The sequence below is a fragment of the Fusarium tjaetaba genome (assembly GCF_013396195.1).
Source record: "Fusarium tjaetaba strain NRRL 66243 chromosome Unknown NRRL66243_c0000185, whole genome shotgun sequence".
Classification (NCBI taxonomy): domain Eukaryota; kingdom Fungi; phylum Ascomycota; class Sordariomycetes; order Hypocreales; family Nectriaceae; genus Fusarium; species Fusarium tjaetaba.
In genome coordinates this window covers 28,042-43,690 of record NW_023501381.1, presented here as the reverse complement: position 1 = coordinate 43,690, position 15,649 = coordinate 28,042, and the positions used below count along the sequence as shown (strand labels likewise).

The 15,649-nt window shown below is 49.9% G+C and overlaps 7 protein-coding genes across 7 annotated transcripts; 2 read left to right on the top strand and 5 right to left on the bottom strand.

Moving 5' to 3' along the window:
• Nucleotides 1–219: 219 nt before the first annotated feature.
• Nucleotides 220–1,740, bottom strand: FTJAE_8519 (HNM1-choline permease; the record flags this gene model as incomplete). Its single annotated transcript, XM_037355344.1, has 1 exon — nucleotides 220–1,740. One exon carries the CDS (start codon nucleotides 1,738–1,740, stop codon nucleotides 220–222), a length of 1,521 nt encoding a protein of 506 aa, XP_037204409.1.
• Nucleotides 1,741–2,671: 931 nt separating this feature from the next.
• On the bottom strand, nucleotides 2,672–4,026 carry FTJAE_8518 (uncharacterized protein; the record flags this gene model as incomplete). The annotated part of the gene is made up of 3 exons (XM_037355343.1): nucleotides 2,672–3,030; nucleotides 3,092–3,670; nucleotides 3,723–4,026. The coding sequence occupies 3 exons, from the start codon at nucleotides 4,024–4,026 to the stop codon at nucleotides 2,672–2,674; spliced, it is 1,242 nt and encodes a 413-aa protein (XP_037204408.1).
• A 617-nt stretch (nucleotides 4,027–4,643) lies between these two features.
• Nucleotides 4,644–5,138, bottom strand: FTJAE_8517 (uncharacterized protein; the record flags this gene model as incomplete). The annotated part of the gene is made up of 1 exon (XM_037355342.1): nucleotides 4,644–5,138. The coding sequence occupies one exon, from the start codon at nucleotides 5,136–5,138 to the stop codon at nucleotides 4,644–4,646; it is 495 nt and encodes a 164-aa protein (XP_037204407.1).
• A 3,641-nt stretch (nucleotides 5,139–8,779) lies between these two features.
• On the bottom strand, nucleotides 8,780–10,012 carry FTJAE_8516 (PET8 member of the mitochondrial carrier (MCF) family; the record flags this gene model as incomplete). The annotated part of the gene is made up of 2 exons (XM_037355341.1): nucleotides 8,780–9,709; nucleotides 9,974–10,012. 2 exons carry the CDS (start codon nucleotides 10,010–10,012, stop codon nucleotides 8,780–8,782), a joined length of 969 nt encoding a protein of 322 aa, XP_037204406.1.
• A 387-nt stretch (nucleotides 10,013–10,399) lies between these two features.
• FTJAE_8515 (transcription activator acu-15) lies at nucleotides 10,400–12,559 on the top strand (the record flags this gene model as incomplete). The annotated part of the gene is made up of 1 exon (XM_037355340.1): nucleotides 10,400–12,559. The coding sequence occupies one exon, from the start codon at nucleotides 10,400–10,402 to the stop codon at nucleotides 12,557–12,559; it is 2,160 nt and encodes a 719-aa protein (XP_037204405.1).
• Nucleotides 12,560–12,759: 200 nt separating this feature from the next.
• FTJAE_8514 (uncharacterized protein) lies at nucleotides 12,760–13,527 on the bottom strand (the record flags this gene model as incomplete). The annotated part of the gene is made up of 2 exons (XM_037355339.1): nucleotides 12,760–12,884; nucleotides 12,933–13,527. 2 exons carry the CDS (start codon nucleotides 13,525–13,527, stop codon nucleotides 12,760–12,762), a joined length of 720 nt encoding a protein of 239 aa, XP_037204404.1.
• An 810-nt stretch (nucleotides 13,528–14,337) lies between these two features.
• FTJAE_8513 (NADPH2 dehydrogenase chain OYE2) lies at nucleotides 14,338–15,531 on the top strand (the record flags this gene model as incomplete). Its single annotated transcript, XM_037355338.1, has 1 exon — nucleotides 14,338–15,531. One exon carries the CDS (start codon nucleotides 14,338–14,340, stop codon nucleotides 15,529–15,531), a length of 1,194 nt encoding a protein of 397 aa, XP_037204403.1.
• Nucleotides 15,532–15,649: the final 118 nt, after the last annotated feature.

Sequence of the window (15,649 nt, the reverse complement as noted above, 5' to 3'; positions counted from 1 at the left end):
ATTGATGAATATGTCGGTAAGGTAGAAGTGTTGTTTATTCACTACAAATTATTATGATCTTGAATCATTGAATCATTGATGGTGGGTTACTTCATCTGAAATGGCTTGGGGATCAAAAGCGGTTAACTTAAACAATCCCATAGACTAAGTACAGCTAGCTAGAAATAACATGCCGCATGGAGATCAAGTCCACTTCCATCAAAGTTGGTCATATTTCTTCTACTGATCCTCGCCATCCAGACTGATCTGAGGGCCAGTGAACGTCTTTCGGAGACCACCGAACCAGAGGGCAGTGGTGACTACCAGGCCAACTGCCATAACCACGATAAGGTAGTTCATTGAAGATGCCGTAACAGGCATGAAGGCAGGAAAGCAAAAGCTGACAGAGAACAATGCAACGAATAGTGTAGCCGCAGTGTTTACGGCATATCCCGCTTTACCAAGTGAGAAGGACCTCTCAGGAAGGCAGCTACGCCCACGAACAAGTAGCGCGGCCTGGGGGAGAGTGACGGTAATGTTGAGTGCAAAGAGTGTAAGACCAATGAAGCTGTTGTAAGCAGTGCTTGAAGCAACATACAAAACCCCAATAATGATCTGCAGGGCAAGCATGACAGCAGTAGCTCGGACAGGACTGGCCCAGTTGAGATGCGACAGAAATGCTGAGAAAGGGACGCCTCCGTCTCTGGAGAAGGACCATATGGTTCGACCAGAGAAGATGAATAAGTTCAGAACGATGTCGTAGAACATGACGATGTAGTAGACGGACCAGATGGTGGTAGCAACTCTGTTGTTGAGAGCTTGGTTGTAGACCTCGAGAATAGGCACTGTCGACTCAATGATGGCATCGACATCTTTGATGGAGAACATAAGGGCGATAGTCCAGGCGATGACGGTGGAGATACCGAGACCGATGGTCAAGAAGATAGCCCGAGGGACATTTTTACTTGGGTTCGGCACTTCTTCTGCCAAGTGGGTAGGACCATCAACACCACTGTAGGCCCATAAGCAGGCAGTGATAGAGGTGATCATGGCCCAGCCATCTCCCCATCCACTGACGTTCTTGTACTCCTTGAAAACAGTAGAAGCCGACTGCTTATGATCACTAACAGCAAGAAGAGTGACCATGGAAGCGATGAAGCCAACCAATGACAACCAGAAGATGGTAGTAGTCAATCGGCCGATGGCAGCAGGGAACCTCGAGGTGGCGGCAAAGGCGATGATGCATAGCAAGATATGCATCAAGTACGTATGCCAAGCCTCGATGCTATATGACGGGTGCCACAGTTGGACAAGGTCTAGGACAGAGCTCGCAGCAAAGAAGTTGCAAGACGCTGTCGCGGCCATCAGGTAGATAATGGAGATCCAACCAGTATAAAAGGCAGCAACGCGTCGGGTAGACGCGGGAAAGGCCATGAAGACAATATGATACTGTCCACCAGCCGATGGGAACGCCGAGGCCAATTCAGCGAAGCCAATGTTGATGGTAGCCATGATGATGCCGCCAGCGATCAAGCCATAGATGATCGAGGGTCCTCCACCACAAGCAAGCGGGATTGCAATGCCTGAAGCAAAGGCCATCCAAGAATTGGTGGTGGTAAAGGCAAAAGCGAGGACAGAAAGGGGACTGTATCGCTTCTCAAGCTGTTCGCCGCCGTGGAGGTGATGGGTGGCGAATGTCTTGCCGGCAGCTTGGGAGGGTGTCAAGGACGCATTATCGGGAATATCGTGTTTCTCGGTCATCTTATCGGTATTCAGGCTCGAAGATCAAGGCGGGACGCGAGGATGAAGGTCCGGTGCTCCTGTTTGAGGAGGATGTTTGTGTATTGCTGGGGGCTTTCTGTGGTCATTCGCTACTGTCAGTGAAGCCGTCGATACTTGCGGCCAGGAAAGGAATGAGAGTCTGGAGAAACAAAGGCTTGGATCCAAGAGTGTTGCCAAAGTGAGAAGAGGCGATGTCGCATGGGTGCAGTCGCATTCTTAAGAACAAACGCGCTCCCATGGCCTAGTCACGATCTGTACCACCAAGATAGGGCGCGGCACAACCTCCGTTGTCGCGTGGCACCTCCAATCTTTAGTCAAACTATATGACAATCAATAATCGTAATTTCTCAGTGATATCTCCCCCCTTCCCACTCGTCTTATCTCGAACTTCCGGGGTTTCTGGGGAACCTGGGGCGCGCGCGAAGATTAGGCGAACCTTGTGTGAGCCGAGGACGTGGTTCACTCTCATTTTAGAACCGCCCTTGTTATCGAGTCTCAGACTCTTACTCGATGACTCGGTAGATGTCGCCTGGTCTTTCCAAGTATGGTTTAGTTCTACGGAGGCGAATAGAGAGGTTACGGCCGGTTAGTAGCCGGCTGGTGGGGACTACGTGCCGAAGTCCCGTGAAATTGATGATAATGAATTTTTATGGATATTAGTATTTTAGGAGAGATCACGCTTGGATTTGGCCGCCGGCGAAGAATTCAACACGGAAGAGATATGCTGATAATATTCATTGCTACAGATCTCCTGATATCCCGACATTCCGACCATTTGAGGCACTCGTGAGGCCCTGTTTGTGAGTCATGTTGAAGACAGCCAAAGACAGGACCTGGTTATCCAAAGAAATCTACCCCCAACGGCACCATATCCCCCCTCCCCCCCAAAGTAACGAATATCATGAACAGCTCAGCCAATATCTCCAGCGTTCACGATATGGCCACATGGGCCATTACTCAAGGTGGCTCCATTCTCGGGGAGTAATCTCTTTAATGTCGTAAAGCTCGTGTCAAACGTATGACCTGGAAGACAGGCAGTACCAATGACAAGGTAGCAATGGGGATGATACGCAACGGAAAAGATGCAATTTGACCTCTTCTGGCACTCAACACAACATTCATAAGGAGTGATTAGTGGGTGAACGTAGTAGACGTTCTTTCCAATATTCACTGCGTTAATCCCATGGCCGCCATTCGCAGCATTGATGAGATTTTCAGCGTTGCAAGCAGCCCAAGAACTTTCGGCTGGAGCAATATCTGTTCGAGTCACTAGATGGTGATTGTGGTAAGTAAGTGGCTTATGTCACAAGAACACGAATCCGAGACGTACCAGTTTCAGTTTCCGTGAAGGTTTTCGTTGTAGTTGCTTTAGTAAGTGTAGAAGTTGTCGTGGCAGTGTCGTCCGCAGTCATTGTAGTATCAGCTTCGGTGACTGTAGTCGTGAGCCAACCTCTAGTGATGTCCTGCTTCAAAATTGTTTTTTGATCAAGTGTGATCGTTTTTGTCCACGGTATACAACTTGAGAAACGCTCGGTTTTTGTAATCAGGACGGATTGATAACACGCGACCACGTGACGGGATTGAGTTGGCTTGACGGGAAAGTTTTTATCACCGGGTTCGATTTGGATGGTGCAGGGGTCCTTTACGGCCTTGGGCTTGTCCTTGGGTTTGGCTTTGCGAGGAAAGACTCGCAAGGGGGAAACACGCGCAATGTCTCCCAAGGCATGTTTCTTGAGCAAGCTTCGGTTGGACTGGCTTCGCTTTCGGGAAACAAAGCCTGATACCGAGGCGATAGGGATGAAACCAGAAACCGTTGGAACTGTAACTGTGGACGTAAGGGTAGAAGTTGTGGTATAAACTGTCGAGTCGGTTTTGAGGAAAGTGGGAGTCGTCACGGCTGTTTCGGTGACTGCGGACGGTTAGACGATCAGATCTGTAGATAACGACCACATCTTACTAACTCGTCTTTGTGACTGTGAGCGTCTTGAGCTTTTGGGGAGCGGTAACCGAAACGGTACGGATGGACCTGGTAAGAACCGTACTAGTGACTGGATCTTGTTTGACCGTTTGAGTTGGATGTCTACGCGTCCTGTCGCAAAATGGCTTGCTCGCGGTCAACTTAACCTTCGTGGTATGGGTATATTTAGTTGTATCAGACACCACGGTTCTGCTCATTCTCGTTTCGCAGAATTCTTTAGTTTGCTTTGAGTCCTTTTGAGCAAGGGCAGCGCCCAGTAGAGCATAGAGGATCAGAATCAGACGCATCGTGGTTAATACAGTCCCCAGTCGTGACAAATCCGAGCTTCGAATTCGATAACTCTAATTTGGAGCAAAATTATCTTGGCCGATGAATTGGACTCATCTTATATGAGGTACTGGAAAAGAGGCAAAGGCCTAAATGTCATAATCTAGGTTTTATTGTCAGTATTGGTAGTTTGTGGATGACCAAACTCCGCCGCATAACTTGTAAACTGTGGACTCCCCTACTTATAGTTGAGACCTGGGAGTCAAAGTTCGAAGTCAATTGCATCATCATGTGAAGTTCGGGGCGGTGAAATGTCCTATCATACTTTTCAAACCCAATCAGATGACCACATCTTGTAACGTCTTGGCGGATGTTTAAAGCGTGACCTGTAATTCAATGGAAAAGAATACTCATGATTTGAATTAAATTCCAACGATGATTAAGACAAAGATACGTATTGTTATGACTTCTGTTTTATGCGGATTGCCGTATATTCACCCGCTGAGCCCATATGTCATGACCTTATTGCTACTTTCACACGTTCGCGTTCCGCCAACCTTGTGCACGCTTCACTTATCAGGATCCCACCAAATCAAACTAAATAGCTCTACACTTCAGCTACCATTTCTTTGCGATCTCAGCGATATCCAAACGGGCTTGTGCTATCATGATGGAAAGGTTGGACTTCATTGAAGGCCGAATGCCGCATGTTAGAAGAAGGCGAGTATGCCTTTGGCTCGGGCGAAAGGCCTGACGCCAGAGGCTGATAGTTCGCCTCACCTAGGGCGTGGGTGGCAGACTGTTGCGGGTGATAAGGGGCAACTGGAGGCTGATCGATTGTTGCGACCACATGGGATCCATTACCTGCTTGACGCTTTTTGTGGCGTATGAACCAAAGACCGAAGCCAATCAAGGCGAGTATGGCAAGCCCCCCAAGAACACCGCCGACAATAGCTCCTGTGGGGGCAGAAGAGTTTGAAGACAGTTCAGCAGGTGAGGTAGTCTCTTGGGCGTTGCTCTCTCCTGTCGTTCCTGTCTTTGTAGTCAACTCGCTGTCTGAACTTGTAGGCTCGGAAGTAGTCTCCATTGACGTTTCCATACTAGCCGAGACGCCCTTCAGAGCTTTGTACATGGTCACCTCCATATCCTTTGTTACACACAACGGATAGAGGGTGAACTCTTCACAGTCACTACCAGTCGAAAGCGCAGTGACACATCCCGAAGGGCTGGTTAAGCGTCAACGGATGATTGCACGATAAACATATTGACAATAACGCACCAGCATAGGTCATGTGAGGATACCGAAGTGCAAGTCAATGCAGTAAAGCATCTTGTCTTGATGTATCCATCACATCCAATATGACTACGGCTGGTCGCACAGGTCATCGGCACGTCAGAGTAATAGCAAAAGTTCGCTATCCAGACTTTGATCTCATAATTAGTCATACTTATTGTATCGAGTATTGTGAGTACTTACACTGTCCAGGCAGAGAATAGTAGCCACAAATATCATAAGTGCCTACATTCTGACGCTTGAGGATTTCTCTATTGTAAGCTTCTGGTGGCTCTGCGATTGCGGGGTCGGGAGGGGAGCCGGTCAAGCCACGGCCATTCAGCGCTTAATAGACGGCAGCCATCTAACCGTTGATGACTCAAGATGTTGTTAGACTCTTACTGTCGCTGGCTTTAAATCACAGCGCACACGTGTGTAGAAGCCTCAAGAGGGGAGTTGAGAGGCTGAGGGGAGAGCTGGAACTGAGTCAGGGCGCGAGAGGATCAGGAGAAAGGCAAAGGCTGTGATAGAGGGAACCTGAGACGGCCCTCAGTTTCAGGCACTCTTTTGGGCTTCATTCATAAATGAATATTGGTGGCGTTGTGAAAAATTACAAACATGTGTGAGATTCACAAACAGGAGAACACATCCAGTGCCCTGGAGAGCCAATAAGAATATCAGTTGGGGGGATACCGCAGCATGCGGTTGAAGCAGAGGGGATCCTATTGGTGATATACTAGAGCCTGATATGTAAGCTGTGAAATGTGTATCTTGTCTTGTCATCGAGGCCCGCTGGAACCAGTTAAACCGAGGAGGCTCTGGCAATGAGATATCTCTTTTCTCTGTTAACATGATGGTTCTGACCAATCGTTGGAGTTTTCTCGCAGCCCGATTTTATGAAGGGAGAACTAATGTAGTTGGGAGGATGCCAAGCATATGTCTTCCAGTGAGACAGAACCAACCTGCATGTGGCGTACACACGACGTGTTGCTTGCTCATCAGGATCCTCGGCCGCTTTCTCACGAGCTTTAGCATAAGACATCCTCGACGTCTTCAACGATTGCCACATCTTATCTCCAGACTCTCCAAATCCTAGTGGTCTCAGCGGTGGTGAATGTGGCGTTGACGAGGGTAGTTGACTGGGACAATGCCTTAATCAGGGTAGCTGCAGATTACCAGGTGCATGGGAACGTCTTAGCTGACTACACTAACTGTAGACAGCTGCGCGTTGCTCTACACCCTCTGATCAACAAGGTAGGAGAATCGGCTTCACTACTCATAGGCTGTCACCAATGACTATTCTGACAATGGTCATCTCAAACCCCTTTTATTAAATCACCCAAGACAGCAGCACCTTGAACCCAGCTGTAGACTGGCCCATCCTCTTCAAATCTCAGCAGTCTTTCCATAATCCCCTGACCGTTATGAACTCTGTATAAGCCGCCAAGAAAGAAGCAATCGCCTCCGGAAACAGCCCCCCGTCTCGTATCCAATGAACCGTCAGTGGGCCATAAAGAAAAAGGTGAACAAAATTCCTCCGCCATTCTGTCCTTGTCTCTTCATCTTGCTCTTCTCCGGTACGTTTGCTTTCATATCGGTCATAGAGCAGTTGTGCCATCCCAGACATGACATAAACACCCCAAGCCTTGAGAGACCAGACCATGAGCTTCGACTCAGTCTTCTCTGACCATTTAAACACTCCGCGTCTTGTAAGCCACGCTAAGTTCTCCGTTCCGTAGTAACCGAATAGTCCAAGAAGATAGGTAGCTCGGATGGCTGTCAGAACGAGATACTTCCGTGGGTTGCTCTTCTTTGCCTCGATCTCGTTTTCGGATGAGAGATTGGTTAGAAATTCCTTTGCTTCTGCCCATGTCGCCAGTAAACCCCATAATCTGGTGATGATCTGCCAGTCGTCCAGGATATCCGATAACGCCCTGAATCGTTCGGCGATAAGAGGCTTGTTGGCGGACAACGAGCTTATCGTTGGAAACCCTTTGAAAGTTGATAAGAGTGACTTGAGTCTTGGCGGTAGAATCCTCATTAAAATTTTGTTGAATCTAAGAAGCCAACTCTTAAGCCTGCCAGGGAGTGGCGATTCAAGTACCGTCGCCACGAAATGTGCTGCGTAGGCCAGGAAGAGGATAAGGGCATCATGGCTCTCCCGGGTATGCATCAATCGATTTAGGCGCGAGATGAAAGCATCAAGCTTTTTGATTGGTAACAGTGCTTTGCTGCCGGTGAAGGTTCGGTTTTCTGTCGAGGAATTCTGCGTAGAGATATGGTTCTCTTCTTTTGGTTCATCCACGCCTTCCATCACTGGCTCAGGTAGGACTCTTCTTGATTTCGTCAGTTGGAGATTTTACAGAATAATTGCTGGAGCTTACTTCATGTCAGCCATGTTGCAGGTGAGAGAGAAGAGATGAGTTCAAAAAGATTTCCGGCCATGAGAATTGGATTAATGATACTCTTTCGTCCTTTCTTTCGCGTTGAAGTAAATGGTGGTGAGATCAAAGAGTTTTGACCAAAATCCAAGGGCCCCGGAGGTTGAGGGTATCAATAGGAAATGATTCTGCGGGGATCAATTGGCACTTATCTTGTTATGGGCAATACTTGGTGCGCGTAGTGCAGATACCGGTTCGACTTGCTCAATAATGATTGGTGTCATGTGCGAGCTTTGCGACGGAGATGATATTGTCATTAACAGTTTACAACGCTAACCAGGTTTGCTATGAGCCCTGTTCTCCGTTTTCTGCAAGATTGGTAGTTCTTAAAGATAGAATATAGTCTATTGTTACCTTTTACGGCCGTTTGGTAGATGGAAAAGGTCTTGCTACCGCAACTTGCTACCAAAAGCCTGGCCCTGGGACTGTTAGGCCATATAAGATCCCTTGATGCGTTGCGTCTCCCAACCCCACTCTCACTTCTGCACGCGTGCTATTCCCTAAAATGGGCAAAGCTGTGCATCGCTGCAGACCGACTTCTAACTAGCATGGAACCTTCCTCAGCGCCTCGATGAGAATGAGAGGAGCTCTCGTTTGTGTAATTTATCCATGCTACTTAATGTAGACCCTTCTTCAAGAACCTGCGTTGATTTCAGAAAATTCATGGATATCCGTGCAGGCGCCATTATCTTGGATAGAAGACAGCTGATATCGACAAGAAATGGACTTTCGGCGGTAGTGGCGCTTGGGATAATTCAGGCCGGAAAGTTATTTTTATCCCAGGAACAGCTTCACTGAAAACATGGCTTTGAAAGAGCTCGTCTCCTTCGCGCGGTGAGAATCGAACTTCATGGAACAGACGTGTATAAGTCGACAGCGATCCGGGATTCCAGCACGCATTAGACATCAGGCGGGAGAAGGAGCATTGTGTTTATGCTATATTACACATCGCTTGTAAAGATCTGGAACAAACATGACCGATGTATGTCCCGGAAGGGAAAAAATACACGCATCACGTACGATACACCGCCCATTCCTACCAAGTCAATTTGACCATTGTTATTGGATGAGCTCAGTCTTTGAGGCTTCACGGGCATAGTGCAACTTGAGTCCTTCGTAGCAACCCAAGAACAACCCGTTCCCCACGGCAGCGGCTATGCAAGTCACAGTTGCCCCTCTAAACAACCCTGAAATCCCATCTCTTATCAAGATGCCCTTGGCAATGGAAATGGGCCCTCTCGCCGCGGGCTTCCTAGCTTTCTCGCGGCTCAGTGAAGACGTGAACAATGCTTCTGGCTGCAAAAGATGGCTGGGAGGAGCGACTTCCGGCAAGCGCATCCTGGTTTTCACGACGTCGATTGGAACGAAAAGAAGCGAGGCTATTGAGCCACCGATGCCGGCAGTGATTCCGCTCACTTTGACTTGTTCCACGATGCTCTCAGATCTTTTCGAACGCCGTAGCCAGGCGCCTTTGAGATACTCGTAAATGGAGAACGTGAGACTGGTCCGTGGCAGATTTCCAGCTACCAATACCGTATATCCCGTCCACAGCTTCAGAGGATGTCTTGCGAAGTGCTTGAGCGAGGCCAACATGGGATTGCGCTGCACACCACCTTCTGAGAATCTGGCGACTTGCGCATTTTGCTTAAGGACCTCCGACGGGTTGATGATGGCGCACGCGACCATATCAGCCAGCGCGCTACTGGCGGCATGAACAGCGGTTTGAGACAGACTCCCGGGCTTGAGACCTTCCTTCGGCTGAAGAGTAGTCTTCGCAGTTTCGTAGATGGTGAAGAAAGTGACAGAGGCCGGGATGGTCGTGACGACGGTTGGTGTCAAGCCGCGATAAAGGCCCCGGAACAGCGTCGGTTGGAGTTTGCCTTGGTGGCTTCTGTATTTGGGTACATATTCGGGAGATTGGATGCGTGTGATGAGAGTATCAAATGGGTGGACTACAAATTCAACACTCAGTGCCGCAAAAGCGGCGGCCTGTTGCGATTAGCATTGCGGATGGCGCTCGAGATTTCGTGATGCTCACCAAGGATATGTCCGTAGCATCCGCGTTGCTTGAGGCGGACATCAATCAGAGTCCCAGAACTGAATGACCAAGAAGAAGGCTCAAGTGGATTGAGTCCGACGGTGAGGAGATGGTTGTTTGGGAGCGATGAACAGATTTTCAGGCCCCGACCAATATTTCCCAGATCTGGCGTTTGGCGCTGAATCAACGACGTCAACACCTAAGGTTAGAGGAACGCGCGGAGCGCGCTGGGCTATCGCTCCGACAGCAGACATGACCAAAAAATGAGCAACACCAGCATTCTTTCTTGGTCCAAGACACATGGAGTGTCTTCTACAAGGTAGTGCCTCAAAATTCGTAGCTCATTACTGATTTTTCAAGAACCCGGAAGATGGCGGCATCAAATGAGTATCTCCATGCTCTCAGGCTCATAATTACCAGGTTCCAGGCGCTGCTCAGCACCTCAGTGGCAGCAATCGGGTTAGCTAATCACGACGCGCCCCGCAATAAGCAGCGAGCAGAACGCTCGACTTCAATTCATCTCACGCTCATCATGACTCGATCTCAGTGAAATGAGAGCGCGCCGCTCTCCGAAGATCCCATTTTCTCTTTGAACTCATATCGACGCCTTTGAAGCTTTTTATGCTTCCCTTTTACTGCTGATGACTGAACCAGTCCCTCGAGCGACTGAAGCTCAACAAACACGAGCATTTGTGAGACGGAAGCGACAACAAGTCGGCAGAGCCTGTGATGCATGTCGACTCCAACGGATAAAATGCGATACCAGCGTGCCATGCCTCAACTGCCGCACGCGTGATCGCGAGTGCAGCAACAACAACTCGCCTACTGTGTCAACTCTTCCTCAAGCGCAAGATGAGATCGACAAATTGAAGCGGCGGGTGAAAGAGCTTGAGGCCCAACTTTTGCAGGCGCGGAATGGCGGCACGCCCGCTTCACAGCAACAAGAGCCAACGCCGCCCGGCGGATCACCAGCCCTCACAAGACCAGCGACCCAGGAGAGCACGAAGACAAAATTTTGGGATGGAGTGTACCTTCGACCAGCACGCTCGCCTCACAGCGCTTGGTTCGGGCCTTCATCACTTTATTTCTTCATTCATCGACTCAGCACATTTCTTAGCGCTCAAGCCGACCACATGCTCATTCACCTTGCCAGCAATCTCGAACAGTTAGGTCCGCCGACCGTGAGACAAGACTCTTCGCGACTGTTGGCACCTCTCACGCGAGTCAGCGAGGAAGGCTTTTATCTCACACCAGTTCAGGAAGGGTTCTTCATCAACCTGTATTGGGAGACCTACCATACATGCATCTATGCCGTGGTCGATGAGGCGAGTTTCAAGGCGCATTACCAATCGCTTTACGTCGATGTACCAGCTGGATCGCCGAGAAAACCGTCCGCATTGGTCGACATCATACTCGCCATGTGCATGCAGTATCACACGTCGGCGCTCCCGTGCGGCCAGCAAGGCAACATCCTCGAAGACAACGATGCAACGATGGCCGGCCGATGGTACTACCGAAGAGCGCAGACACTCTTGGCTTGCGAAGTCGAGAGCCCATCCATCTCCACCCTTCAATGTCATTTGCTCTGCGCATTGTACGTTTGTGGAGGATCCTTTCACAACATGGCCGACACAACCATTTCCCTCGCAATCCGGACAGCCTACATGCTAGGCCTGCACTTGGATCCACCGGCCTCGATGTCGCGACGCGAACGCGAATTCCGACGTCGACTCTGGTGGTCCGTTTTTGAGGCTGATTCCAAGGTCGGTATGAAAGTCGGCCGCCCATTCCTCATTCGCGACTCGTACATCATGCCTGAACTACCCAGCGATACCCTCGAAGCAGCGATGGAGTCAGGTTCGGCATTTCCTCCCATTGGAGATAACGCTACATGGCTCAGCCTCAACTTGCAGCGCACGAAGCTATACCAAACCGCGAGAGCTCTCAATCAAGCATTCTACAGGCACCCGCTCAACATTGCCGACGGGAACTCTGTCTATGATGACCCAAACACAATGGAAGATCTCGCGAATGCCTGGGGTCCACGAACAGTAGCCCTCACAGAGTGGACAAAGCGGATTCCCCGAGCTCTCAAGACAAGCCGGAAACAAGGCAGCCCCTACTCGATTGATGATTCCGTTCTCGATATCGAGCAGTTTGCACCGCAGTGGCTCCAGCGACAGCGCTTGCAATTGGAACTCGAGTATCATCACCTTTGCATCGGCCTCCATCGTCCGTTCCTGTCTTTCGCTCTACAACAGGGAAGTTCGGCTACCGCCATGGCAGCCAAGTGCGCCCAACATGCCATGCAGCTCACAAGCATAACCCACCAAGTCTTAACCAAGACATCAATCCTCAACGGCTGGCATGAATCTTTCCAGTGGCAGTGGAGCGCCGCGATGACGTTGGTCGGATTTGCTGTTGCGTATCTCAATCACCCGCTCGCGCCAGCCGTACGCTCATCCATTAAGACCGCTGTCTCTGTTCTCGACATTTTCGCTCGTAGCTTTGATGCTGCTTCCAAAGCCGCTGTTATTGTCCGTACCCTGCACACGAACATCGAGTCTGTCATGTCCCAGCTTGGGATGCAGTCGAGCCCGACGACTGTAACAGCCGTGGATCCGCTCTTGTATAATCTACCTGTTCAGGGAGAAATGACGAACGCAGTTGCCAATCAGTTTGACGCGATCAGTGGAGATTTTGATCTTCTGGATATGGCGATGAACGTTGACTTTTGGGCTGATCTCGACATGCTTCTGCCGGGTACCTCGGGATCTACAAGTGATTCTGTTACGGCTTAATATTTGGGCCATCATCAATCTAGGCAAGCCAATTTGGCGCGTTTGACGACGAATGAGCGAGCGAAACACACAAATCAATTATCCTTGCTATACGGACTGCTTTCCATGAACGAGTGAATACTCAACACCAACGATACGAACCACCTCGACCAGCAACTTCGAAATTCCACCACCCGCTTCTCCTATCGCACGTCTGGAGCTTAAAGCTTCTCAAACACTGCTACAGCCGCCTTGGCAGTCGAAGTAGCGCTGGCGGGATTCTGACCCGTGACCAAGCGACCATCGACGACATGGAAATCATCCCAAATACCAGGAGCACGTTCATCTACATCCTATTAGTAGAGTCCAAGTCAAATTCGGGGAGGGAACTTACAAGTTGCACCGAGACGAGCGGCAACTTCCTCGACCATTTCACGATCCCAGCTGCGAAGCTCGTCCATGATCTTCATCGTGTGCTCAGCCTCGGTAGTGAAGCCAGTGATCTTCTTTCCCTTGATCAAAGGTTCATTGGTGGTGGGGTCAATGAGATTGGCAAAGATGGCTGGGCCATGGCAAACAGTCGAGACGACACCGCCGCTGGCCCAGACTTGAGCAGCGATGTTCTGGAGAGAAGATGCAGTGGGGTAGTCAATCAGAGCTGCGTGTCCAGCTGAGGCGTAGAACAGACCATACTTCGATGGGTCAAGCTCAGAGGCCTTGGGCATGTTGTCAAGCTTTTTGCGGAACTCGCTGTTGGTGTCGTTCCAGATAGCGAGGTCATCGCCATTGAGGAAGTCAGGCTGCTGGGAGAGCCAGTCGGGGGTATAAGTGCCAGTCTCTGAGGCAAGGTCGACCTCAAATCCAGCAGCTATCAAGACCTTGTAGGGATGAAGAGCTTCGCTGATGAAGAGGCCAGTGGTTTCCTTGCCGTCAAAGAGGGTGGCAGAAGCCGAGGTGATGCTGATGAGGGCACGGCGAGGAGGAGACATCTTGTGTGAGTCTATTGAGTGGGAACAGAGGATGTATCGGTGAATGTTTGTTTGAAAGCTGTTGGGAGTTGTTGTTGAATTGCTGAATTGTTTGGATTGAACTTCTGTTTACTGATGGGATCATCTGGCTCATATATACTCGTGGTGATTGAGTACATGCGAGGTGCTTACGAAGGCCATGACCGTGCAGTCTGCGCTTACGGCTTCACATTCTGGCATTGTCTCGGGATGCTGTGGGAGAAGAATGAGCCATTCCAATTGGTCAGGCTTGCATCACGACAAGCAGGCGTCCGATTCGGGATGGTGTTGAGCCTGCCACGCATGACCAACCCCAGCTTCGTCATACCCCCAGACCCCGAAGATAGCTTCTTGATAAGCCAGAAGATCATCGCACCAAATCGGAGTCTCCCATTCGATTGTCGACACTCCGATGTTCCTGAAGGATAGAAACGAGGTGGGGAGCACTTTGTTTGGAGATGCTCCCATTTGTCACAAGATTAGCGGCACAGAGGACACTTACCCATTGGATCGGATATCGCCGTCTGGGTCTGCCAAGGTCGGGACCCCGGAGTTGGAAATCAACGAGTCAGTGGGAAAATGACATAATCGCATGTCGCAACATTCGAGGTAACCAAGATAATAGCGTTGATCTTCAATCTAATTTTTCACTTCGTCAGAGTATAAGAAGTCGCTATGGCTCCAGCTAGCTCGCCCACTATGATCGCAATTCTAAATCATACGACTTTTACTTCAAGCATCGCTTTTGCCTTTACTTCATCACCCTACACTTGACCAGCAATCACATACAAAATGACAGTCACAAAGACGGCCACCACAATCTCTGCCGACAGCAGGCTCTTCAAGCCAATCCAAGTCGGCAATGTCCAACTCGAACACCGCATGGTCATGGCCCCTCTGACGCGTTACCGCAATGACGACAACCACGTTGCAAAGCCCTTTGTAGAGCGATACTACTCCGAGCGAGGTTCAGCGCCCGGTACTCTCATCATCTCAGAAGCTACCGGCGTCTCGATGCAAGACACTGGTATGCGACAAGGTCCCGCCTTCGTCACAGAGGAGCAGGTCGCTGCTTGGAAAAGGGTCATCAGCGGTGTTCACGCAAATAAGTCGCTCTGGTCGCAGCAAATCTGGGGTCAAGGCCGAGCTGCTGATCCCGAGTACCAGAAAGAGCGCGGCTTCAAGTATCGCTCTTCAAGCGCCGTGCCGATTGAAGCGGGTGCACCTGCGCCCGAAGCTATGACCGAGGAGGAGATTCAGGGCTTCATCAAGGACTTCGTCGCTACTGCTCGACGTGTCATCGATGCTGGTGGTGATATGATTGAGATCCATGGCGCTCACGGATATTTGATCGACCAGTTCACATCCGACTCGGTGAACAAGCGAACCGACAAGTGGGGAGGCTCTGTTGAGAACCGAGCGCGTCTTCTGCTCGAGATCGTCAAGGCTGTCTCAGCAGAAATTGGGTCCAAGCGCGTTGCCCTTCGCCTATCACCATATGCTTCCTTCCAGGGCGCCGAGTCATCCGACGTCAAGGAGCAATACTCCTACATCGTCAACGAAGTCAAGAAGATTGGCCCTCTAGCATACCTCTCTCTTGTCGAAGCCCGAGGTGACCCCGCCAAGCTGCTTGCTCCCGACACCGACCCTTCAGTTGACGCGCAAACCCTCGACTTTATCCTCGACATCTGGGATAATAACTCGCCCGTAATTGTTGCTGGCAACTACAGCCCTGCCTCTGCTGCTGAAGTCCTCGATGGGCACTACAACAAGTGGGACGTTCTCGTCGCTTTCGGTCGCCATTTCATTGCGAATCCCGACTTTGTATGGAGGATCAAGCATGGAGTTGAGTTGACAAAGTACGACCGTACTACTTTTTACGTCCGAGGATCAGAGATTGGATACAATGATTATCCTTTCTCGCAGGAATACGTCGATGCACAACGGGCTTGGGCTGTGGAGAACCTTCCAATGCACCCCAAATAAAGACATGCAGCGCGACTTTGATGATTGATGAAACCATAGAATAGAGCATACAATTAGATCTCGATATAAAATTACCATTTCCTTATACAATTAGCATATATATCATCAGTAAATCATG